This window comes from Seriola dumerili, unplaced genomic scaffold (assembly GCF_002260705.1).
Source record: "Seriola dumerili isolate Sdu_G_001 unplaced genomic scaffold, Sdu_1.0 BDQW01000149.1, whole genome shotgun sequence".
Lineage (NCBI taxonomy): Eukaryota > Metazoa > Chordata > Actinopteri > Carangiformes > Carangidae > Seriola > Seriola dumerili.
The window spans coordinates 4,498,658-4,518,199 of record NW_019174404.1 but is presented as its reverse complement, the minus strand read 5'-3'; the positions used below and the strand labels follow the sequence as shown (position 1 = coordinate 4,518,199).

At 39.0% G+C, this 19,542-nt stretch overlaps 2 protein-coding genes across 2 annotated transcripts; one reads left to right on the top strand and one right to left on the bottom strand.

The window, feature by feature from the left end:
- Nucleotides 1–504: 504 nt before the first annotated feature.
- On the top strand, nt 505–10,760 carry ahi1 (Abelson helper integration site 1). The gene is made up of 27 exons (XM_022750158.1): nt 505–558; nt 975–1,054; nt 1,433–1,548; nt 1,829–2,394; nt 2,517–2,605; nt 2,712–2,898; nt 3,255–3,447; nt 3,531–3,626; nt 3,721–3,906; nt 4,116–4,268; nt 4,628–4,760; nt 4,990–5,113; nt 5,416–5,645; nt 6,191–6,297; nt 6,447–6,565; nt 6,778–6,908; nt 7,000–7,140; nt 7,256–7,449; nt 7,557–7,602; nt 7,686–7,738; nt 8,110–8,227; nt 8,554–8,612; nt 8,774–8,839; nt 8,929–9,091; nt 9,178–9,263; nt 9,795–9,868; nt 10,056–10,760. The coding sequence occupies exons 2-27, from the start codon at nt 1,045–1,047 to the stop codon at nt 10,234–10,236; spliced, it is 3,621 nt and encodes a 1,206-aa protein (XP_022605879.1). The 5' UTR covers nt 505–558; nt 975–1,044; the 3' UTR covers nt 10,237–10,760.
- Nucleotides 10,761–10,870: 110 nt separating this feature from the next.
- On the bottom strand, nt 10,871–18,278 carry slc18b1 (solute carrier family 18 member B1). The gene is made up of 14 exons (XM_022750177.1): nt 18,058–18,278; nt 17,706–17,845; nt 16,392–16,487; nt 16,222–16,295; nt 14,887–15,034; nt 14,519–14,675; nt 14,288–14,424; nt 14,088–14,189; nt 13,894–13,985; nt 12,719–12,814; nt 12,524–12,598; nt 12,299–12,392; nt 11,827–11,876; nt 10,871–11,672 (listed from the first exon to the last, which is right to left on the bottom strand). Exons 1-14 carry the CDS (start codon nt 18,086–18,088, stop codon nt 11,615–11,617), a joined length of 1,350 nt encoding a protein of 449 aa, XP_022605898.1. The 5' UTR covers nt 18,089–18,278; the 3' UTR covers nt 10,871–11,614.
- Between the last annotated feature and the right edge of the window lie 1,264 nt (nt 18,279–19,542).

Genomic DNA, 19,542 nt, shown 5'->3' with positions numbered 1-19,542 from the left:
CGTTGTATAATGAAAAATTCCAGCTTAGGGGATATTGCCTAATTTCATTGTCCTACTTGTGTTAAGTGCAAATATATGTTCACGTTTATGAGTTCGTTCTTGTTCAATGAAAATTGAATAAGGAAGTCGAGAGCCGGAAAACAGAGAAAGCTCCTCTTCAAAATAAAGGTTGCGCGTTTTGCTGGCTGCAGCGGTCAATTAAAGGAGAGCTAAGCTTTTCAAATTGCACTCGCATATGTCAAATACTTATACGTATAAATAAATAAATTATGAGATAACGTCTCGTTAGATTAAGTCAAAGGCCACTTAGGGTAAGTAGGATTTTCATTATTACTTCTTTTTATTTCCATGGTTACGACTGTGGGGTTATCCTGCGCTGCGTTTGTTACGTAATGACGATTCTCCTGGCCTCATTTTCATTGGTGAATTAGTTGTTTGTGTCTGTACGTCACGAACACGGTGGTGACGTTCCACCCTGGCGTTCACCCTTGCCGTGGTTGACTTGGAAACCGTTGCAGCGTTGTTGGTGAAGTTGGAGGACAGCACAATCACTGCAGGGTAGATACATGCAGTTGCTCCTAACTAACTCCTATCTCGCTTTTTAAATGCGTTTGTGTGGAGTTTGGCTTATTTTAGGGCTCAGACTGTTTGTTGAAGAATCTAAATCTCGCTTTACAAAACATAACAAGATAACAATGCCACTTAGCTAACGTTAGCATATAGCAAGCTAGCTATAGTAGCTAATGTTACCTAGCGGTCTCACAAAGGTTGCTTTTCCTGACATTTTTGCCTAAACATGGGCAGACACCACAGAAAACACGATGCGGTTTTGTTCCAATGTTTTCATCCAAATTAAACTTGCGTGAAACAGTTAACCCAGCCGAACTAAGCTAATTATGTGGACGCGTTACAAACCATTGTAGGATCATCCAGCAGAGATTTTGTTGTGCAACGTTGACGTTTTTTATTTTTAGGATGAAAGCCTTCCTCCCCGGATTAGTCTCCCTTTTGCACTCAGAATGAGAGACATTACAGTGCCTGAGGATGCCAGTAGGTGAGTTTAATTATTTCCCTTCACACAGCAGTGCTAGAAATACATGTATACTTACTTAGGTAAAACTTGTAATGCCGCAGTGTTATAATGCTCTACTACAAGTGAAAGTATTATCATATTTTACTTTTTCATTATGTTTTGTATGGATGTAAATAAATGACATGAGGTAAAAAGCACAATATTTCAATTTGGAATGTGGTGGAGCTGAAGTAAAATGGCAATACTACGGAAAAGCACAACTACCTCAAAACAGTACTCAGAGAGTACAGTAAATGTGCCCTTCACCACACCAACACACACTGCTTTTCCATGTAGTGATCTCAATATAGCCAGGCCAAGCCCACTTTCATTATTACTGATAAAGTAACCTTTTTACAGGTGAGAGAGAAGACCGGGCAAAGACCCGGGAAAGATTCAATGAAGTGTTCAAGAAATATACTGAAACAGAGAAGAAAAAGTTGAAGAAAAACACTGAAACTCAGGAGACCGTTGCGGTATGTGTTCTAATATGTTCAATTCTACTTTCAATGGTGGAAAACATAACACCAGATTTCCAAGATCTGATAATTCAGTGTTGAAATGCTTAGAAGAAATGAACGGCAATTGCAGAACATGTCTTAAAACCAGCTAGATTCAATACATATTATGATCACCTCCTTCCTCTAAATATACTGAGGGTGATGCAAACCAATTTGAATGACTGAAATTTCATTAAAGGGGAAGAGAACAACATATATACTGACATTTCTCTGCTCTGCGATTTCCTCTGTCTAGCTTCAGAATCTAAAAAAGAATCTGAACCTCGAGAAGGACACAGAAGATGCTGAGACCATCCTCCAGAACACCTATCATCCTGAACAGGGCAGCCCTCGCTACACTAAGAACAAAAGGAGAGAGAAGGAAATAGCAGAAAAGGTTAATATCAACAACAGTAGAAACCAAGAGGAGATTCAAACATCAAAAGCCCAGAGGAAGAGTAAGAGGGAGCTTCCCTCCCTCCCCGTACCTGAGGACACCATAAGTTACATCCAGAAGGATGAAGACACTGCCAAGTCTGAGATTGCTTTTGAGCCAGATGATATTGGCGACGGGAAGGAACCAAAGCGAAAAATTAAGAAGGGGAAAAGCAAAGGCGATGAGAGCCAAGTAGAGGATGCAGAGGACAAGCTTCTGCATGAATACCAGCAGCAGATTGCACAGAAGGAAGAGAGGACTCCAAAGAAGACAAGAGTCAAGTCAGAAGAAGAGAGTGTTGTCTCCCAAAATGTTACGCTGAATAATGATGTTGGAAAGAAGAAAAAGAAGAAGCTAAAATCTGTAGTTACAGATTCAGATTATGGGTGCGTGTACCTTTAATATTTTATATGTAGATTTGTTGTGTTTTTACATTTAGAAGTATGGCTACAGGGTAGCAGTGTTTAGTAGATATTGAAGTATGATTTGATACTTTTTGCACCACTAGGGATCAAGATGAAGGTGCAGAACAGGATGCTGATGTGGAAAACGAAACAGAATCCAAGGGAAAGAAGAAAAAGAAGAAGAAAAAGCATGGTAACTGGATGTTAATTGTCAGAAAATCATTTACAAAGTTCCATCACTATATCAGTACAATATATGATATTGATGAATTTCATGTTTTTTATTTTCCTATTTTCAGTTGTCAAAGACGAGAGTGAAACTGAGGCAGAAGTATTACCGAAACCAACATTTGATGACAGCCTTGTGCTGGGAGTGTATGTTCACAGAACAGACCGCCTTAAAACAGACCTACTGATCTCACACCCAATGGTGAAGATCCATGTTATTGATGAAATCACTGGACAGTATGTGAAGAAAGAAGACTGGTGAGAATGGACACTCAGATCTCATGCATTTCAATTTAATGTAAAATTGTGTTTTCGCATTTGTATTTGCGCGATCCCAGTTGTGACTCTTTTGCCCATTACATTCATTCTTTGGATATATAATCATAACTTGAAACATTAGTACCAGTTGTGTTCTAGTAAAATCTAGATATGCAGTAAAGTTATTTTAAAGTCTCATTTCAATGTGAGCTTTGGGTTGATATAAAGTGTTTGAAATAACATACAATATACACTAATTATATAAAGTAATATTAAAGTTAACACTGTAAATGTATGGCTTCAGTTTTTTTTGTTTGCTCATAATGCACAAATATGTCTTTGTCTTATTTTCATAGCCATCGGCCAGTGTCCTCATTTTATGAACAAGAGAACGTTGACCACATTCTCCCCATCATGACTCAACCGTATGACTTCAAGAAGAACAAATCAATCATCCCTGAGTGGCAAGAGCAGATCATCTTCAATGAACGCTTTGGTTACTTTGTTGAACAAAATGATGAAAGCCCCAGAGTCATTCTTTTCTTTGAAGTAAGGGACATTCCATTTTGAAATATTTGGCTAATTTTAACGTAGCTTTCAATAATTGCTTTTCATTTAAATGTTTTGTAAAGATCCTGGACTTCATAACCATGGAAGAAGCCAGGGCCAACTCTGATGCTGACAAGCACGAACGAGGATTCAGAAAGATTGCATGGGCATTCCTCAAGGTACTGTATTTGGCCTCGGCACTTAGAAAAAATACCATTATGGCTTAATTGTAATTGTTTATTTTCAACCTTATTTTATATACCCCCCGTTTAGCTTGTTGGCACAAATGGTGTGCTGAACATCGACAGTAAACTTCGTCTCCAGCTCTTCTGTCCTCCACCTCGGTCAAAGAGACAAGCTAAGAAAATAGAGGTGGCTGAGTGGTGGAGGAAGTACCCGCGAAACAAATATACGTCCACGCTTTATGTTACAGTGAAAGGCATTAAACTCCCTGAGCATGTAAGTTAGTTTCTATTTTGTAGTTACTATTGACTATTTCTTTGTTTATCTTTATAATGTCTCACATTTCTACTACATATAATGTTTGACATGTTATTTATTAATTATACTGTAGATGCTGTTGTTTCAGATATTCTGATATAAAGTTGAAGTAAAGCCTCCAGTGGATTCAGTACAATGTTGTAGCTGAGATGGATTTTGTTCTGCAGGTGGACCCTAGTATCCGGTCCATGATGGCACTGCAGGAGGAGAGAGGCAGCACCTCCTACAGTGAACTGCAGAATGAGGTCACCAAGAGAAGCCTCACACAGCCTTTAGACAGCAAGCCGCCAGTCTTGAGATGGAGCAGGCTGCCTGGTCAGGTGGGTAGAGTTAACTGACCTCAAAAGAATATCTTTACTGATGCATTATTTGCATTACAACAGTCTCAGGCTATCATAGTTATAGAGGATAGTAAACCACTCTGATCAAGAATTACAAATCATTCTTGAAGACTATTTTAACCTGTATTCGTCACAAGATACATAAGATAGGGGTCATTACAGCAGCAGATTACTGGATAGTATTAGGTAAATTGGTTGTGTACCTCCCTTTGTCAGACTCCATCTATTGTATCTGGCACTTAGGTAGACTCAAACAACCTCAGATATATTTGCTCATGCTGTCTGACTGCTCAAACATGGTTGACTGCGCAAGCCTTATAGGAGATTTTCTGTTAAAGGTCTGTCGGATTCCTAACAAGCCCATGCTGGCATTTCGTGGCGGTCAGATGGGCTGTTTCACAGTGCTCTTCTCTCATGCTGGGACAATACTGGCTGCTGCTTGTGCTGACAGAGATTCTTTTCCTGTTGTAGGTAAGCAACACTTTGTCTGTGTATAACACCCCAGCCCCCCCCTGCTGATGCTCCTGTTGACTCCTAAGCGTAAAATTACCAGCTAATTAACTTGTTGTTTAGAAACAGTAGCCATGAACAGCACTGGGGGTGACTTCAGAAGTGAGCAGCTTCCAAGCATACACAAAAAAGTGAAAAATATACTGTGTAAAAAAACAAGAAAAACTAACCTGGTCACTTCCTGTTTCAGTGTATGAGATTCCCTCTGGCAAAGTTTTGGCTGCCTTTAGTGGTCATCTTAAAATAGTCTATGATCTCTGCTGGTCCAGAGACGACCGGAGACTTTTGTCTGCCTCTTCTGATGGAACTGTTAGGTAAGTTCCTGTTTATCAAATAAAATAATTAATAGTGCTGATAAGGAGTGAATGAAACAGTGGTGTATGCAGTATTACTGCTGGTGATCAAATTGCTATTTTATGTAGTACCTCTAGGGGGAGTAAGTGTTCTTCTCATGTGTTGTACACTGTACTCTGTTACACCAGTGACACAGCATGTTTTGGGCTGTAGTCTTAGCCAGTGGGGTCTGATTCAAGACTTTCGTTTAAATATCACATTTTTTTGGATAAAATGTTATTACTGACATTCAGTTTTCCTTCATCTTGCTCTTCTCCTTCAGAGAGTGGAATGTGGAGAGGCTTCTGGGAACAGCTCAGAAGGTGCTGCCTCATCCATCCTTTGTCTACTGTGCTCAGTACCACCCCACAACCCAGAGCCTGGTGGTGACTGGGGGCTACGACAGTCTGGTGCGGGTGTGGAGGATTGATGTCAATGATGTGAATGGCCAGCTGCTGCAGGAGTTTGAGGGTCACAACAGTTTCATCAACACAGTTTGCTTTGACTCTGAAGGTATGGAGTTCACAATGTTCTGTTTGAATGTATAAGCCCTGCTTGTCTGTCAGCCACTCACCTTGTACAAGATACTGTACGAATAAATGCACCCTCCTGCAAAATGTTGGCACTCTCAAAATTGTTGGTTAATGTGATTGTTTTTTTGATGAATGGTACATAAACTCCCTTGCTGACAATATGAAAATATTATTATAGACTGGGTCAGCTACATGTAAGGCATACTGAATGATTTAAAGTTTGTAACTTGGCTAGTTTTATATAGTTTTCCACATTTAATATTTAGCTGAGAATTGCCATCATTCTAGCCTTGATGCATGAAACCTCTATTTTGCTTGCCTTAGCTTTTGAACCCTGTCATCAGTTTGATTTGAATACACAAATCACCATAATAAACCAAAGTCCTTTTGAAAAAATTGACTGAAATCAATTACCATCTGTTGTAAAGCAGATCATTGTGCTCTGTACTGAATGTGAGACCTGGCTTGCTTTGTAATCCACCTTCATATTTCTGATGTTCCTTTTGCTTTATGTGTTGTAATAAGGGAGGAGAATGTTCTCTGCAGACAACACGGGCCTCATCATTGTGTGGAAAACTTCAGTAAATGACAGTAGGCAGCAACAGTCATGTAATCGCTGGTGTATAGAGAAGGTACAGGAATTGAGGATTTATATTTTTTTGATGTACAGCACATAAACATATATACTATACTTAAGATTTTTCAAATGGTGGTCTAATTAAATATTTTCAGAGACTCAAAAATATTCTGTTGTAACTTGAAATGTGTTTTCTCTGGGCAGAAAATTGATGAGAGTGACCTCAGTGGTATCCCCATTAACATGCTGCAGCTCCATCCAAACGGGCGGTGCCTGCTCATCCATGCCAAAGACAGTGTCCTGAGGATGATGGACTTGAGAATGTAAATAGGACAAAACTTAAAAACGAACACCTGAAGTTACAGGAAATAGCCGTATGATAAAAAAAGAAAGAAAAAGAAAAATATTATAAATAGACAAGAGAGGAATTCATCATACAAAATATTAGATGACATGTGAATAGATCATCATATACCATGTATTATGGTAGGCTTTGTGTTTGAAATTTCTTAACCATATATATGCTTTCTTCCAGTCTGGCTGTAAAGAAGTACACTGGAGCCACAAACTACAGGGAGAGGATTTATAGCACTTTCACACCATGTGGGAACTTCATCTTCTCTGGTAGTGAGGATGGGATGGCGTATGTCTGGAATACAGACACAGGTAAGGATCATGTTTTTTCCTGTAATAAGGAAGCCAGTCGCTTCAGTATTCTACATAGTGGTTTCAACTGTTTGTTGTTTTGCCTGCCCAGGTGACCAGGTTGCTGTGTACTCTGAGCTTTGTTACCCCACTGCCCTCCACGGTGTGTCGTTCCACCCTCACGAGAACATGATAGCTTTCTGTGCCTTCGGTCAGAGCCAGCCTGTCCATGTGTACCTGTACGACCGCAAAGGTTTGTGACAACACCTGACAAATACGACTTTTTTCTGTGGATCCAGCTCCTGAATATCTTATGAACAGTCACTGAAATACACTGAGCCACAACTCTGTCTTACTGTTCCATACAGTGTCTCAGCTGGAAGTGCACAGTATAAAAGCAATGAGCAGATCCACCTCTGCAGACACCAAAACTGTCAGAAACACACCCGACCCCGCAGTGTTACAGGACAGATCTGCTGTTTCAGCCATGGATCAGTTCGCCCAAACGACAAGACTCGCACTGAAAATGCAGTGTGTTAAGGAACAACTGGATTCAGTACTTGTAAATACTCAAACTCTATTACTTTGAACTATACTTTGAAACAAGTAGACTGTAAATGTTTGAATTTTGAGCATGCACAAACACTCACCCTTTCAAAACATGTCTAGGAACCACACCAAAGGTCTTCGACTCCTCGATACATGTATGAGCAAGGTACTGTATGATTAACATTTTACATTACACCTAGATTAATCTGTGTCTTTGCAACAGTGACATCTCATGTTTGTGCTTTGCAGACAAAATGGGCCTAACACACACAGGGAGGAGCTTGACATCAGATGCTGGCGCAGTGAGTATTTTAGTCCATAAACACACCTTTGTTTACTTGGTCTCTATTGAGGTCATAGATGGTGATGTAACCTATCAGGTATTCAGGAAGAAAACACCACAAAAAGAACTTTAAAGAGCAACAGAGAGTATCTTTTTAATAATAAATTCAAATCTTGGTGATCACTGAATTACATTTCTACTAAGCCCATTGTTATTCAGGTTGTTATTTATTACATATAGTATTTATTGGAAGCTTTGACATTGTCGCCTTCAAATTGACCTCTTAACCGCTGACCAGGAAAATTGCATGAAGAGGCCTAATCATACTGGCTGCTGTTTTGAAATTAAATAAATTTCTATGCAACTCAAGTCCAGCTCTTTTCTTTTCAGACGGGATTAAATGCCTCATTACCACCTCCATCTCTCCTGTCGCCGCACTCCAAGCTGCAGTTCTCTGGTTCTCTGGCAGAGCAGCTTATCCCCCAGGCAGCACTGAGCACCCAAAGTCGTGAGTGGCTTGTTCAGTTAATCACACAGTGATTTGTCTTTAACCAATGAATGGCTTTAGCACAGCTCTCTGACACGTGAGGTCAAATATTTTCCAAAGATTACAGCTGAACAGAATATAGCATGGAGTGAACAAGACCAAGTGCTTCCAGCATTGTTGTTTAGAGTCTCCTGAAGCATGTACACCATACACAGAGAAAGAGATGGACCTCTTGTAATGTTGACATGTATCCGTAAGTGATCTCTGTAAACACAAGTCACTGGATTGTGTTGAAATATTTATGCTTGCTCTTTGTTGTTGTTGTTTTTTTTTTCTTGTAATTGCAGGCAGGTTCAGTCCTGTTGGTCAGCGTCTAAAAGAAGCTTCATCTTTCAGGCTGCAGGCGGTAAGGTGTAATTCTATATTCACTACTTATTCTGATGACTTCTTTTCTCTTTTTTGCATGAACTGAATTTTAACGAGATAATTCAATAGTCAGCTCCTACTGAAGTCTGCCAAAACTGCTTCAGATTTAAATAATGTTCTTTTTTTTTTTTTCTCCATCAGACCCACCCCGACCACATTTCTTCAGGCGTACATGTGGAAACAGACTCTGCCACTGTTCAACAAGTGGTAAGCATCCACTGTAGCTGTGAGCTCAGTTACATGCAGCCTGTTACCCTCTCCTGTTCAACCCCTCCACCACTGTGTTCCCCATCTAGGTTGTCTCGCTTTACGACTACAGAGCTAATCGGTCTGATGAACTGACATTACACCGCGGTGATGTCATCCAAGTGCTCTACAAAGACAATGACAACTGGTGGTTTGGGCGTCTGGCCAATGGGCAGCAGGGATATTTTCTTGCTTCTTATGTAGCAGATCAGAGTAAGTCGATTTTATTTTCTTGTAGATATGGACTTTTTGGATTATGTAAATCAACTGTCGACATCTGAGTTATTTTATTGTTATAGGGGATTACAGCAAAGAGGTTACTCAGCCCGTAGAAGCACAAACAGCCGTGTCTGAGGGGACTGTTGAGAGGTCAACACCAACCAGAGTATGTAGATAGAATAATGCAGTCGTGTCTGTCCAGGGTTCTTTTGTCATCACCACCTTTTCATGGAGGGGGAGGGGGCCGGGTATACATTTCTTGAACATCAGAAAAAGGTCATTTTACTCGTGCCTCTTTTTCTGTTTCATAAAGCTACACTTCACTCCAATCTCTCTTTTGAGAGATTCCTTGATTTAGAGGAACTGTAGCTGTGGCCAACTTGAATTCATGTCAGCCACAGTGGAAAAAATATACACAGCATTTTGCCACAGCAATTCAACCACAAATGGTCTTCCTCAGGTTGCCGTTTATGTGTAAGCATGTGTCGCCTCATGTCTCTTGAGAAAGATAATTTGTGGTTGAAATGTTGTCAGGTCCATGTAGAATAAAAGACTTGGGAACAAGGTGGAAGTGTGCATGTATTTTTTTCTTTTGGTGCATTGTATTTTTAGCCCTGGATGTGAGTCTGTGTGGTGTTTTATTATTGTTTACTATCTGTCTCCTGGTCATTTTACATTTTCTTCTACCTTTTTCAAGGTATCTGCTGCAATCAGTTCTTCTGGGGAACTTAAGTTTATTTCTGACACTGAACCTGAGTTGACTGATGACAAGTAAGTGGCTCACTTTACTTAAATGTTCTTGACTTATATTCACAGGGGCATGGGTGCTAAACACCGCATGAGGCTCCAAGTGTTGGCCTTCTTAAAGAAAGGGAAGGCAGCACAGGTTTATGACTGACATGTTATATCATGATTTATAAATAATACATGTTGATTGCCAACTATGGTTTGTCCACAGAGCTAGAAGGAAAAAGAAGTTGAAAAAGCCAGGAGTCCCTTCACTGTCCTCTCAGGCCACATTTTCAGATGCAGATGCTTCTGGCTCGACCAGCAGCAGGAGGAGAGGCAGGTCAACAGAGAGACCTCTCCCAAAGAGGCCGACAGGCCGGACTAACAGTGCCTTCGAGCCTGATACATAAACCCATAGACATGATTGTTTGAACTCGAGTGCTTTCATCTTTATTGTTTTTCATAGAAAACACATTTTTGTAATGAAAACTAATGATGCAGTGTGTTGTATTTTTAATGTTTCAATATTTTTTTACCATTTACAGTCAGTATGTTTATATTATGTATTGTACTTACATACACGTCAAAAATTGAACAATTCTGAGAATTCTTTTGGTAAGTTTTACATTTAAAAATTATTCATCTATATAAACTAATTGACTATTGTGTCAATAATTTCTTTCTTTTTACTGACAATATAGGAAATAAAATTTCTGTAACATTGTAGTTCTGTTTTCTTAGCCTGTAAGAGATTTACAGTTTACATATGCTATTTCCTCACAACTATAAAAACACAGATTATTGATTTCAATAGTTTTGTTTCTCTTTCTATATAAATCATATGTAAAGTCACACCTTTCATGACACGCACATACACACACCCATGTGTATGTGTATATATATACATATATATATATATATATACTGTATATATACATACTATATATGTGTGTGTGTGTGTATATATATATATATATATATGTATATATATATATATATGTATGTATATACTGTATATATATGTATATATATATATGTATATATATATATATATGTATGTATAAATATTTAAAATTAGTTTCAAGAATTACCTGAGCCATTAAAGTTGCATTACTTATAAATTAACATTAATGTATGGTGTTCATTAGCATTGGTTTTATATTTATAACTTGATCGTTAGAACTATGACTTGTACAATGCATCACTTCAAAGATAAAGATCTAAACATAGTTATTTTCCTTTGTATTACTATGAATGTGGTCAGCAGCTCTTGACACGTGTCACTTCAACATGAAATCCAATCATGCGATGTAGAAAACTAAGATCATTAATACAACAAAAGGCACATTTAGTTTGTGATCTGGACTTAAAATGTTGTGTGATTTCCAGTGGTTCACTATATTCATTCATGTTACATTCATCCAAAGTGCAACTTGAAAATACTTAACAGTATGAAAAGATAATCTGACAATTTGCATTGTAATGTACCAACTTAAAGTCAGTAGTGTACAGTTATTCTGTTTTGTTTCACGGCTGTTAGGCAGTACCCACTACATATACATTTTAAGGCATTTCATAAGAACAAACTAGTACATGAAAAAATGTAACAAAACATTTCCATTACCCAAGAAAAAATCATTACAATTTATAATTAAAAAAGTTACAAAGCAATTAATGACAATAAAAAAACCCATTTTGTTTAACTTGAAAGCTGATGCCCTCAAGTAGGTGAAACGGTAAGATAGGGTTTTGGTTAGTGTGGCGTCCTTCCACATGTTTCTGAGGCGTTCATTCGTTCAGTAGAGGAGTGCTTTCATCTGTTTGTCTACTCCCATCTTCTGGACTGCTTTAATTCAAACATAAAAATAAGTGTTACATCCTGCATGTTCCTGGAAACTGCACAAATAAAGTCTGACCATCCTTCCACGCACTATACAGTATTTATAAATACATGGGGCATCTAAATATAATGTCATATATAATTTGAAGTTAATGATTACCTTTGTTGTTGCGGCCGGTGAAAGACATAATACAGAGCAAGGAGAAAGGCCTGAGGACAGAGTGACCATTGAATTTCACATGATTATCTGCTGAGAAACGAGCATCACACGCTTCTTTCTCTTATCAATCTTCTTGAAGTGTTTAACCATTGAATGAGAACCGGGCTTGGAATCACATTTACCCATCCTTATAACAAATGACATGCAAGTAGAGCAACGCATTTCACAATTTCAAACTGTCTCTGCCACACTGGCGACATCATACAGATCTGAAATTAAGCCACGAGACTACTGTCTCCACCATGAGTACATGACCAACTAATCATTTGTTCTTAATGACATGGTGATAAATTATAAATTGGGATCTTTCAAATCACGGGAAGTAAGAATGTGCATTCTCATGGCTTCATATGTCCTTTTCTCACATCAGTCTTCATGCTAATACTTGAACACTGCACAAACTGATACTTACAGCTAAAAACGCCAAGCCTCCTTGGATTGCAGCTGCCCACTCAAAGCTCAGATGTTGTGTGATAAGGCCGCCCACTGTTGGGCCATAAAACATCCTTAGAAAAACAAACAAAAAAAAAAAATTCCCACTTTAAAATCCAAATCACAACATTTTTGTAGATTCAGACATGGTTACTCAAGTACAGATAATTGCTTTTGGCTGTCAGTAAAAGCCAATAAGACTCACCCCAGGGACCAAACTGCCCCAAACAGCCCCGACACCATTCCAAGAGTACTTAGTCCTTCATCAAATCCTTGCCCACTGCAGAGAATAAAAGAAAAGAATTTAGAGTATGTGTTTCGCCCTGCAGTATGTATGAATAAAAAACAAAAAAAAACTGGAGGTCATGAATGTAGGTGCACAACATGTGAAGCCACTCACTATGCACATGTGATGATCTCAGGGAACGTGGGGATTGCAGTCATGCCCAGAGAAAACCCAATTACACCAAGCATGAGGATCAGTAACCACAGCTGACTGCACACGTACGAAACACACCACGAAAACAGAAATAAATACAAGTTAATGTCAGAATAGGAACTTGCTTTGTTACATTTGTTCAACACCCAGTTGGGAAAAAGGAAGTAAAAAATAAAATTACTATAAAAACTACTATGAAATAGTAATAATAATAAATAAAGACTAAGTGATTAGAAAAATGTACAAATGCAAAAGTGAAAGTAAAACGTAATATGCAAGGTAGAACAACAGTGGGGACAAAAGTACAAAAAACATAAACATGCAAAATAGAATTTGACAGTAGATTAACCGTAATGTGTAAATGTAAACTGAATGAAAAGTGTTTTGTGGAACAACAGTCAATTTAACAGTAGCATAACAGCAGAGTGCTGATGGAGCTGTGCAGAAAGGGGAGGACGTGTATCACTGGATGGCCACAGGAAGGAGAGACCTCTCTGGCTGAACATGCTTCTCAAACAACAGAGGGTGGGAGATGTTGTCCATGACGGATGGTCCATGATGGTTTTGACTACATCCAGAGAGTCCAACTCCACCCCCAGGACTGAACCAGCCTTCTGTCTGAGTTTGTTGAGTCTGTTGGTGTTGGTCGTCCGCCCTCAGGCTACTGCCCCAGCACACCACAGCGTAGAAGATGGCTTTGGCCTCCACAGACTCATAAAACATCCACAGCACGGTGCCATAGACGTCGAAGGACCAGAGCCTCTGCAGGAAAAAGAGCTGACTATAGAGAGTCGTGGTCCAGTCCTAATGGAAAGAGGAGCAGCAGGAGTCCTGGACCCTCCTGAAATCCACTACCAGCTCCTTTGCTTTGCTGATGTTGAGCTGCAGGTGGTTCAGCTCACACCAGTCCACAAAACTGCTCACCACCCCCTGGTGCTCTGACACATCCTCCACCATCCTCATGCATCCCACAGCTGCCGAGTCACTGGAGAACTTCTGTGTGTGGAAGGTCTATATGTGCTGCATCCATATTTAATGGACAGATATGAGAGTGGTACTGATCTTTGCGTCTGACTCTGGGCAAGACAGCAAATTAGTACACTGTCAATTACTTTCCACCTGTAGCACATGCTCACCTCCGGATTTGAAGGAAAGGAACAGGACCAAGTAGACAGAACCCAACTGCTGTGAGAAGACCTCCCGTCACCATGAACCAACTCCTTGTGGCCTGATGAACACCAACACACACAGAGGGTTTCAAAATGATAGATGTACAATAAAAAAAAAAAAAAAAAGATTTATCAATATATTATGTTGAATTGACACTCACAGGATATTTGTCGGTGAAATAACCCATCAGCGGCGATGAGAGACAGTACGGTAACGACAAACCAAGCATGATGAGTCCCACGTAGCCAGGTGATAGATTAAACTACAGGTGCAACAGAGGGGAAAAATACTCATTCACGTGATGCACGAAAAAGTTCCTAGCTACAGCAGGACTTTATGAGAAAGGAGGTAGGAAATTACCGTCTCGATAGCAAACAGGGACAAGGTGGCGTCCAAGAAGCCCAGACCTGCACTGAGATTGAATATCACGTAGCAGATCAGGACTATTTTCACATGGGTGAGAAGCCTAAAGAATGAATTTTTGGAGGGGTCTGCCTCTGAGTGGAGAGAAACACAAAATACAGTTATAATCAAGGGGGGGGGGGTTACTGAAAATGTACAAATCATTTCCTGAAATCTCCAAACTGCTACCTATAGTCGGCAAGATGTAAATGTTGAAAGGAACCATAATCATTAGCAAACATCCAAGAAGCATAAAAGGGACTTCATATCCAAATGACTGATAGAACCAGCCTCCTACTGGTGGCCCCACGATAAGACCGAGTCCTGTGAAAATCTCCAAACTGCCCTAAAGAGAGAGAAATGAAGCACATTAAAATAAGGAATCACATACACGGTGCACCATAACTGTTACTGCGTACTGTGTTCATATTTTTATTTTCCATGACACCCGGGAAATGGGACATACAAAACAACTCTCGCTATAATGCTTTTCTTGTTTGCTCATGATTCTAATGTCTGAACAACATGCCAGGAAGACAAGGGTTGTCTGCACTTACCAGAACAGTTGCCACATTGTTTGGGAATATTTTTGCTGTGATGGCAAAAGAGGAGGTCATTGCAGCCGCAAAGCCCACGGCGTCGATGGACCTTACAACAAAGCACATACTAATGAAGGCAGGTCCCTCAGGAAGCCGATCAAGTAATCTGCAGGAAGAAGAGAAAGAGAAGACAATCAGCTGATGTCAACCGCAAATCAAAACAGAAAGATTGGATCAAATCCAGGCTGGATAAACAAGATGTTAATTGAGAAGAACAGTGTGTTTTACAAAAAGGTGACTGAACACATCAACAAGTAAGAATCATATTTTTACACCAGGTCAAATCACAAATCCTCACACATTAAAACCAACAGTGCATTAGTCTGTTTCTTAATACTTTCTAACTACCCCACCCTGTCTGTGACTCTCAGCCCTAAGCCCATTTGCTCCTGATGGAGATGCATATTTAGGAAAATGGGTCACAAATATATAATTTCATTTATTTTTTTTAAACTCAGTAGTTTCATAAAACAGCTGGATACTGTAGTTTATAGCAAATGTTTTTCAAACTGGAGTAAATGGTGCATTTGTTGGGGACTATTTTCATCTGCGGATACACATTTGGTCCTCACTAGTGGTGAGTATTTACTGCAGCATGTGGGATCAACTCAACCAGTGCAACTATGTGCATCATTGATGTGTTTTTAATAGTTTTTGCTAAACAATGGAGGTCTGTACCACAGAGAGATAGTCCTGCATTCGTGTGGTGTCGGAAAAATGAGTTTCCGACTAGGAAAATTCACATAAACGTCCCCTCAAGTTGGAACAACAACTAAACAACAAAATTTTGGTATACAACTCATTGAGTTGTTCACATCATATACGCAGAAACACATATTGCATCAATTTGCACATCAATTGCATCAAGTTTTTGATAACATTTCATTTGTACGGTGGTACTAGGTTGTAACCATTAGCTGCTGTTCATGAGTGACCTACATTAGTTAGAAAAGTTATTTATTGGCAGTAACCCTGATAGTAAGTAAAAGAAAATACTGGAAACAGCTATCAACGAGTTGTTTTCACGCTCTGAGCAATATAATACAGAAAATCATCTTTGCATCCGTTATTGTTTGTTTTGGTCTTTTCATGAAATTTGTCGACAGTAATGAAAATATGGAAGAGACTTCTGTTGGGTGAGTATATCTGATTGTTTTTACAACTTTAATTCAATAATACCGGTGTTCCCTGGGCCCTTTCAGTAATGATATAACTCATTCAAATATGTTACAACTGTATGAGGATACGTAATCTATCACCATTATTAACATAGCTCGTGAGATCAACACTTACCCAAACAGAATGGTGCAGCATGACGACACAAAAAGTCCAGTAATGAGCATGAACTTTGCACCAATTTGGACAATCTGATACAACGACAAAGGATGAGAGCCGGTTACTCTTGTGCAGCTCATCGCACTACAAATAACATGATTTGATAAGAAATAATGGCATACACTTACATATTTTCCCAGTACCAATGAACCAATTAAATTGCACACAGCGTAGCAGCCAAATATGAGTCCAACGACAGTCTGACTGGCTCCTTTCTTCACTGCCTGTGTGGGAATATGTATGCAGTGTCTTAATAAGGTTCAGTACACATGATTATCTGACAGTACACTATCACTATGGGTTCATATATGTGTGAAGGGAATGGAAAATAAATTGCACTGAATATGAAGTTGTCAATAAAGTTTTTCTATAAATTGATGCCACAAATGGTTGATCAGTACCTTGTTGTGTCATGTGACATGTAACAACATTTGTTAATCAGTTATTACTCATGACCTCAGCTGACTTTACCTGAGACCTCCTCCCCAGTGAGTAAAACAGAGTTACTCACTTTCTAACAAGGTTACGTCCAGTATTTCACAACAATTTTTTTTAGTTTGTTTGTTTTTCAGCCTGTTTGTCAGCAGGGTATCTCAAAAACCTGTTAAAAGATTTCGATGAAATTCGATGAAAAGTCAGCATTGTGTAGTTTACAGCAACAGACTTGAAATGTACGTCAAATATACAGTACATGCATATTTTAAGATATATAGCGTAGACTTTATTTTGAGGAAAGCATATTCCGTGTATTATTCTTGTTCTTCCTTTGCAAACCCACGCTGTCTTGACTCTACATCACTTCCGCTTGATTTTGTCTCACTTCTGCTGTTTGAGGTTACACATCACTTGTGTCATTTGCATTCACCCTCAGGTTCTAGCAATGGAAAGAGACTCAATTCCACATTTACATGCTAATCCCATGCTAATGTTACAATTCAGTGCTATAAATGCATCAGCAGTGTAAAAGAACAATATTTTGACATTGACTGAACTTTATAATTGATGGGAAAAAAAACACACACAAGCAATGTATAAAGTAAATACATACAACAGCAACAGCTGAATGTGTAAATGAAGAGCAGTAATATATGGTATAAATCTGATCTAATCTTATCAGTTCTGTAAGTTACAACCCCATGTTTCAAAAAGTAGCTCCACTCAAAGCTGCTGATATCGGATGTCAGGATCCTATAACCTCACTGACAGACATTTTTTATTATCTGTGGACTAGATGAAAATCAAACCCCAGTGGCTCTGTTTAAAGCGCCCTAAGGCACCCTTTATAAACCGTTTATAACTCACAGCACTGGATTTAGTGATTGCTGATAAGGATTTTACTGAAGCTCTAAAAGTTAGTTGCAAGTCATTAATAAGAAAAGCTCTTAAGTTGTGGAAATCCCTTTGTGATTTGTATCCTGTGATAGGGTTTTTCTATAGCTTACCTCGGTGGGGAAAAATGGGCCTAATATTGAGTAGCAAATCATTGAACTGAAGTTGACAGATGCCATTGATAGTAAGGTGAGGATCTGTTGTCTTGTCATCCTCGTGGGACGATCTGTTGAATCAGCTGGAGTGCTGCTATCTGATATGGGAAAAAAACGGAAACGAATAAATGTAGAGGAACAAAAAAAAGTTGGATAATAAGATCTGACAGTGTTGAATGAAAATGGCAGTGAGAAGAAAATTCAAGTTACAAGTTAATTCAGCTGTTGTCGATGGTTTAAACAAAAAAAAAGTGAATTCACTCGTAGGGATTGTTGCTATCAGACTACATTAATTCAAAACGTTACGAACCTGTTTGCTGTAGGTCAGCGTCCGGGTCCATTCTTAATTTTCAGGCTTTCTCACCAAGTTTTTCAGGTCAGAAATTCAGACAGTGACATAACGACACACAGACGAGAGGAGGAATCCAGACAACACCAGCAGCAGACAGTCAGACAGCTTCTGTCTGTCTGTCCAGCGACAAGAAACTACAGTCCGGAGAGACAGAGAAGCGCTCACGTTGTGTATTTCCTCAATGGAGTCAAGTGTCAAATGTTAAATTGCAAAGAAAAATCACTTTCCTTCGCTGACTTCAAAATAAAAGCCCTGCTTCCGGTGGCTACGTGATCATCAAATCTCATAATAATCGTGCTTATGACGCATCATTTTTCATCATATTCATTTAAGATGAATCTTAAAATTTGCTTTAAGGCTGACCCTATTTAATAGAATCAAATCACTTCTGCATTTCTCCAGTTTTTCTTTAACCATTTGTGTTACTCAACTTTTGCCCTGAGTGCAGGTTGTAAGGAGTCACACCTCTAATTGTAGCCTCTCTCTCTCTCTCACTCTTTGACCCATTGTCCTCTCTTATCCTATCTCTATTTTAATAACAGTTCAATTACTTTATTTGGCAGGGTAGGGAGCCTGGGAGATAAGGCACAATCTTGGTCAATACTGTAGTTCTCCAATTGGATAAATAAGCCTACATTACTATGGGTGCCAGAGTCTAATGAGGCTTTAAAGGCTGAAATTAATGATTGAAAACTTGTTTACAAATGCTTTACATATCAGACATAAGACAATAACACCATGCTGGGTTGCCAGGTTGTGGGAATTCCAGCATGAAAGAAGTACTTAAATTAATCAGGGAGTCCCCTCCAATCTGCAGTCTGTCTGTTAGTAAGTGTTTCTCAGTTGTAATAAGACATTAGCAAAAGTCACCTGTAAATGTTAATAATCCATTAATAATCCAGACTTGATTCTCCATCAACTGTGTAAATATCAATTTTTAAAAGGATTTTGGTCCAGATGCCCTGTGGCCCTTTTCCAGAACAGATGTCAAATAGTTCATTGGAGAGGTCTCCCTTATGAATTAAACAACAAGCTATCAGGTGTTTACCCTCATTCAAGTCAATGAGAGTTGGCTGAACAACAGCCACACCTCTCTGTGTAATACAATACAGTTCAACAGCAGTTGAATCAACACCTCTTTAACAGTTTCAGCAAAAACTGAACATTATCACTGTTTTATAAGATCGCTTAAGTTTTAGAAAACCAAGTAAAAGTACACTTAACTTTTTACACTCACATTTTTCTAATATTGATGCATTAAGCTTCTGAATTCATGTAATGCTTCTAATACTTCTTTTTTTGCAAACTGCCTCACCTCAATTGATCCCTTCATAATTGCAAAACAAGTAGACTGAAGGAAGAAGCCTATGGTGTGGGCTTCTGGGATCACTAACATTGCATCAGAGAGTAAAAGAGCCGGACAGGAAATGAAACATAACAATG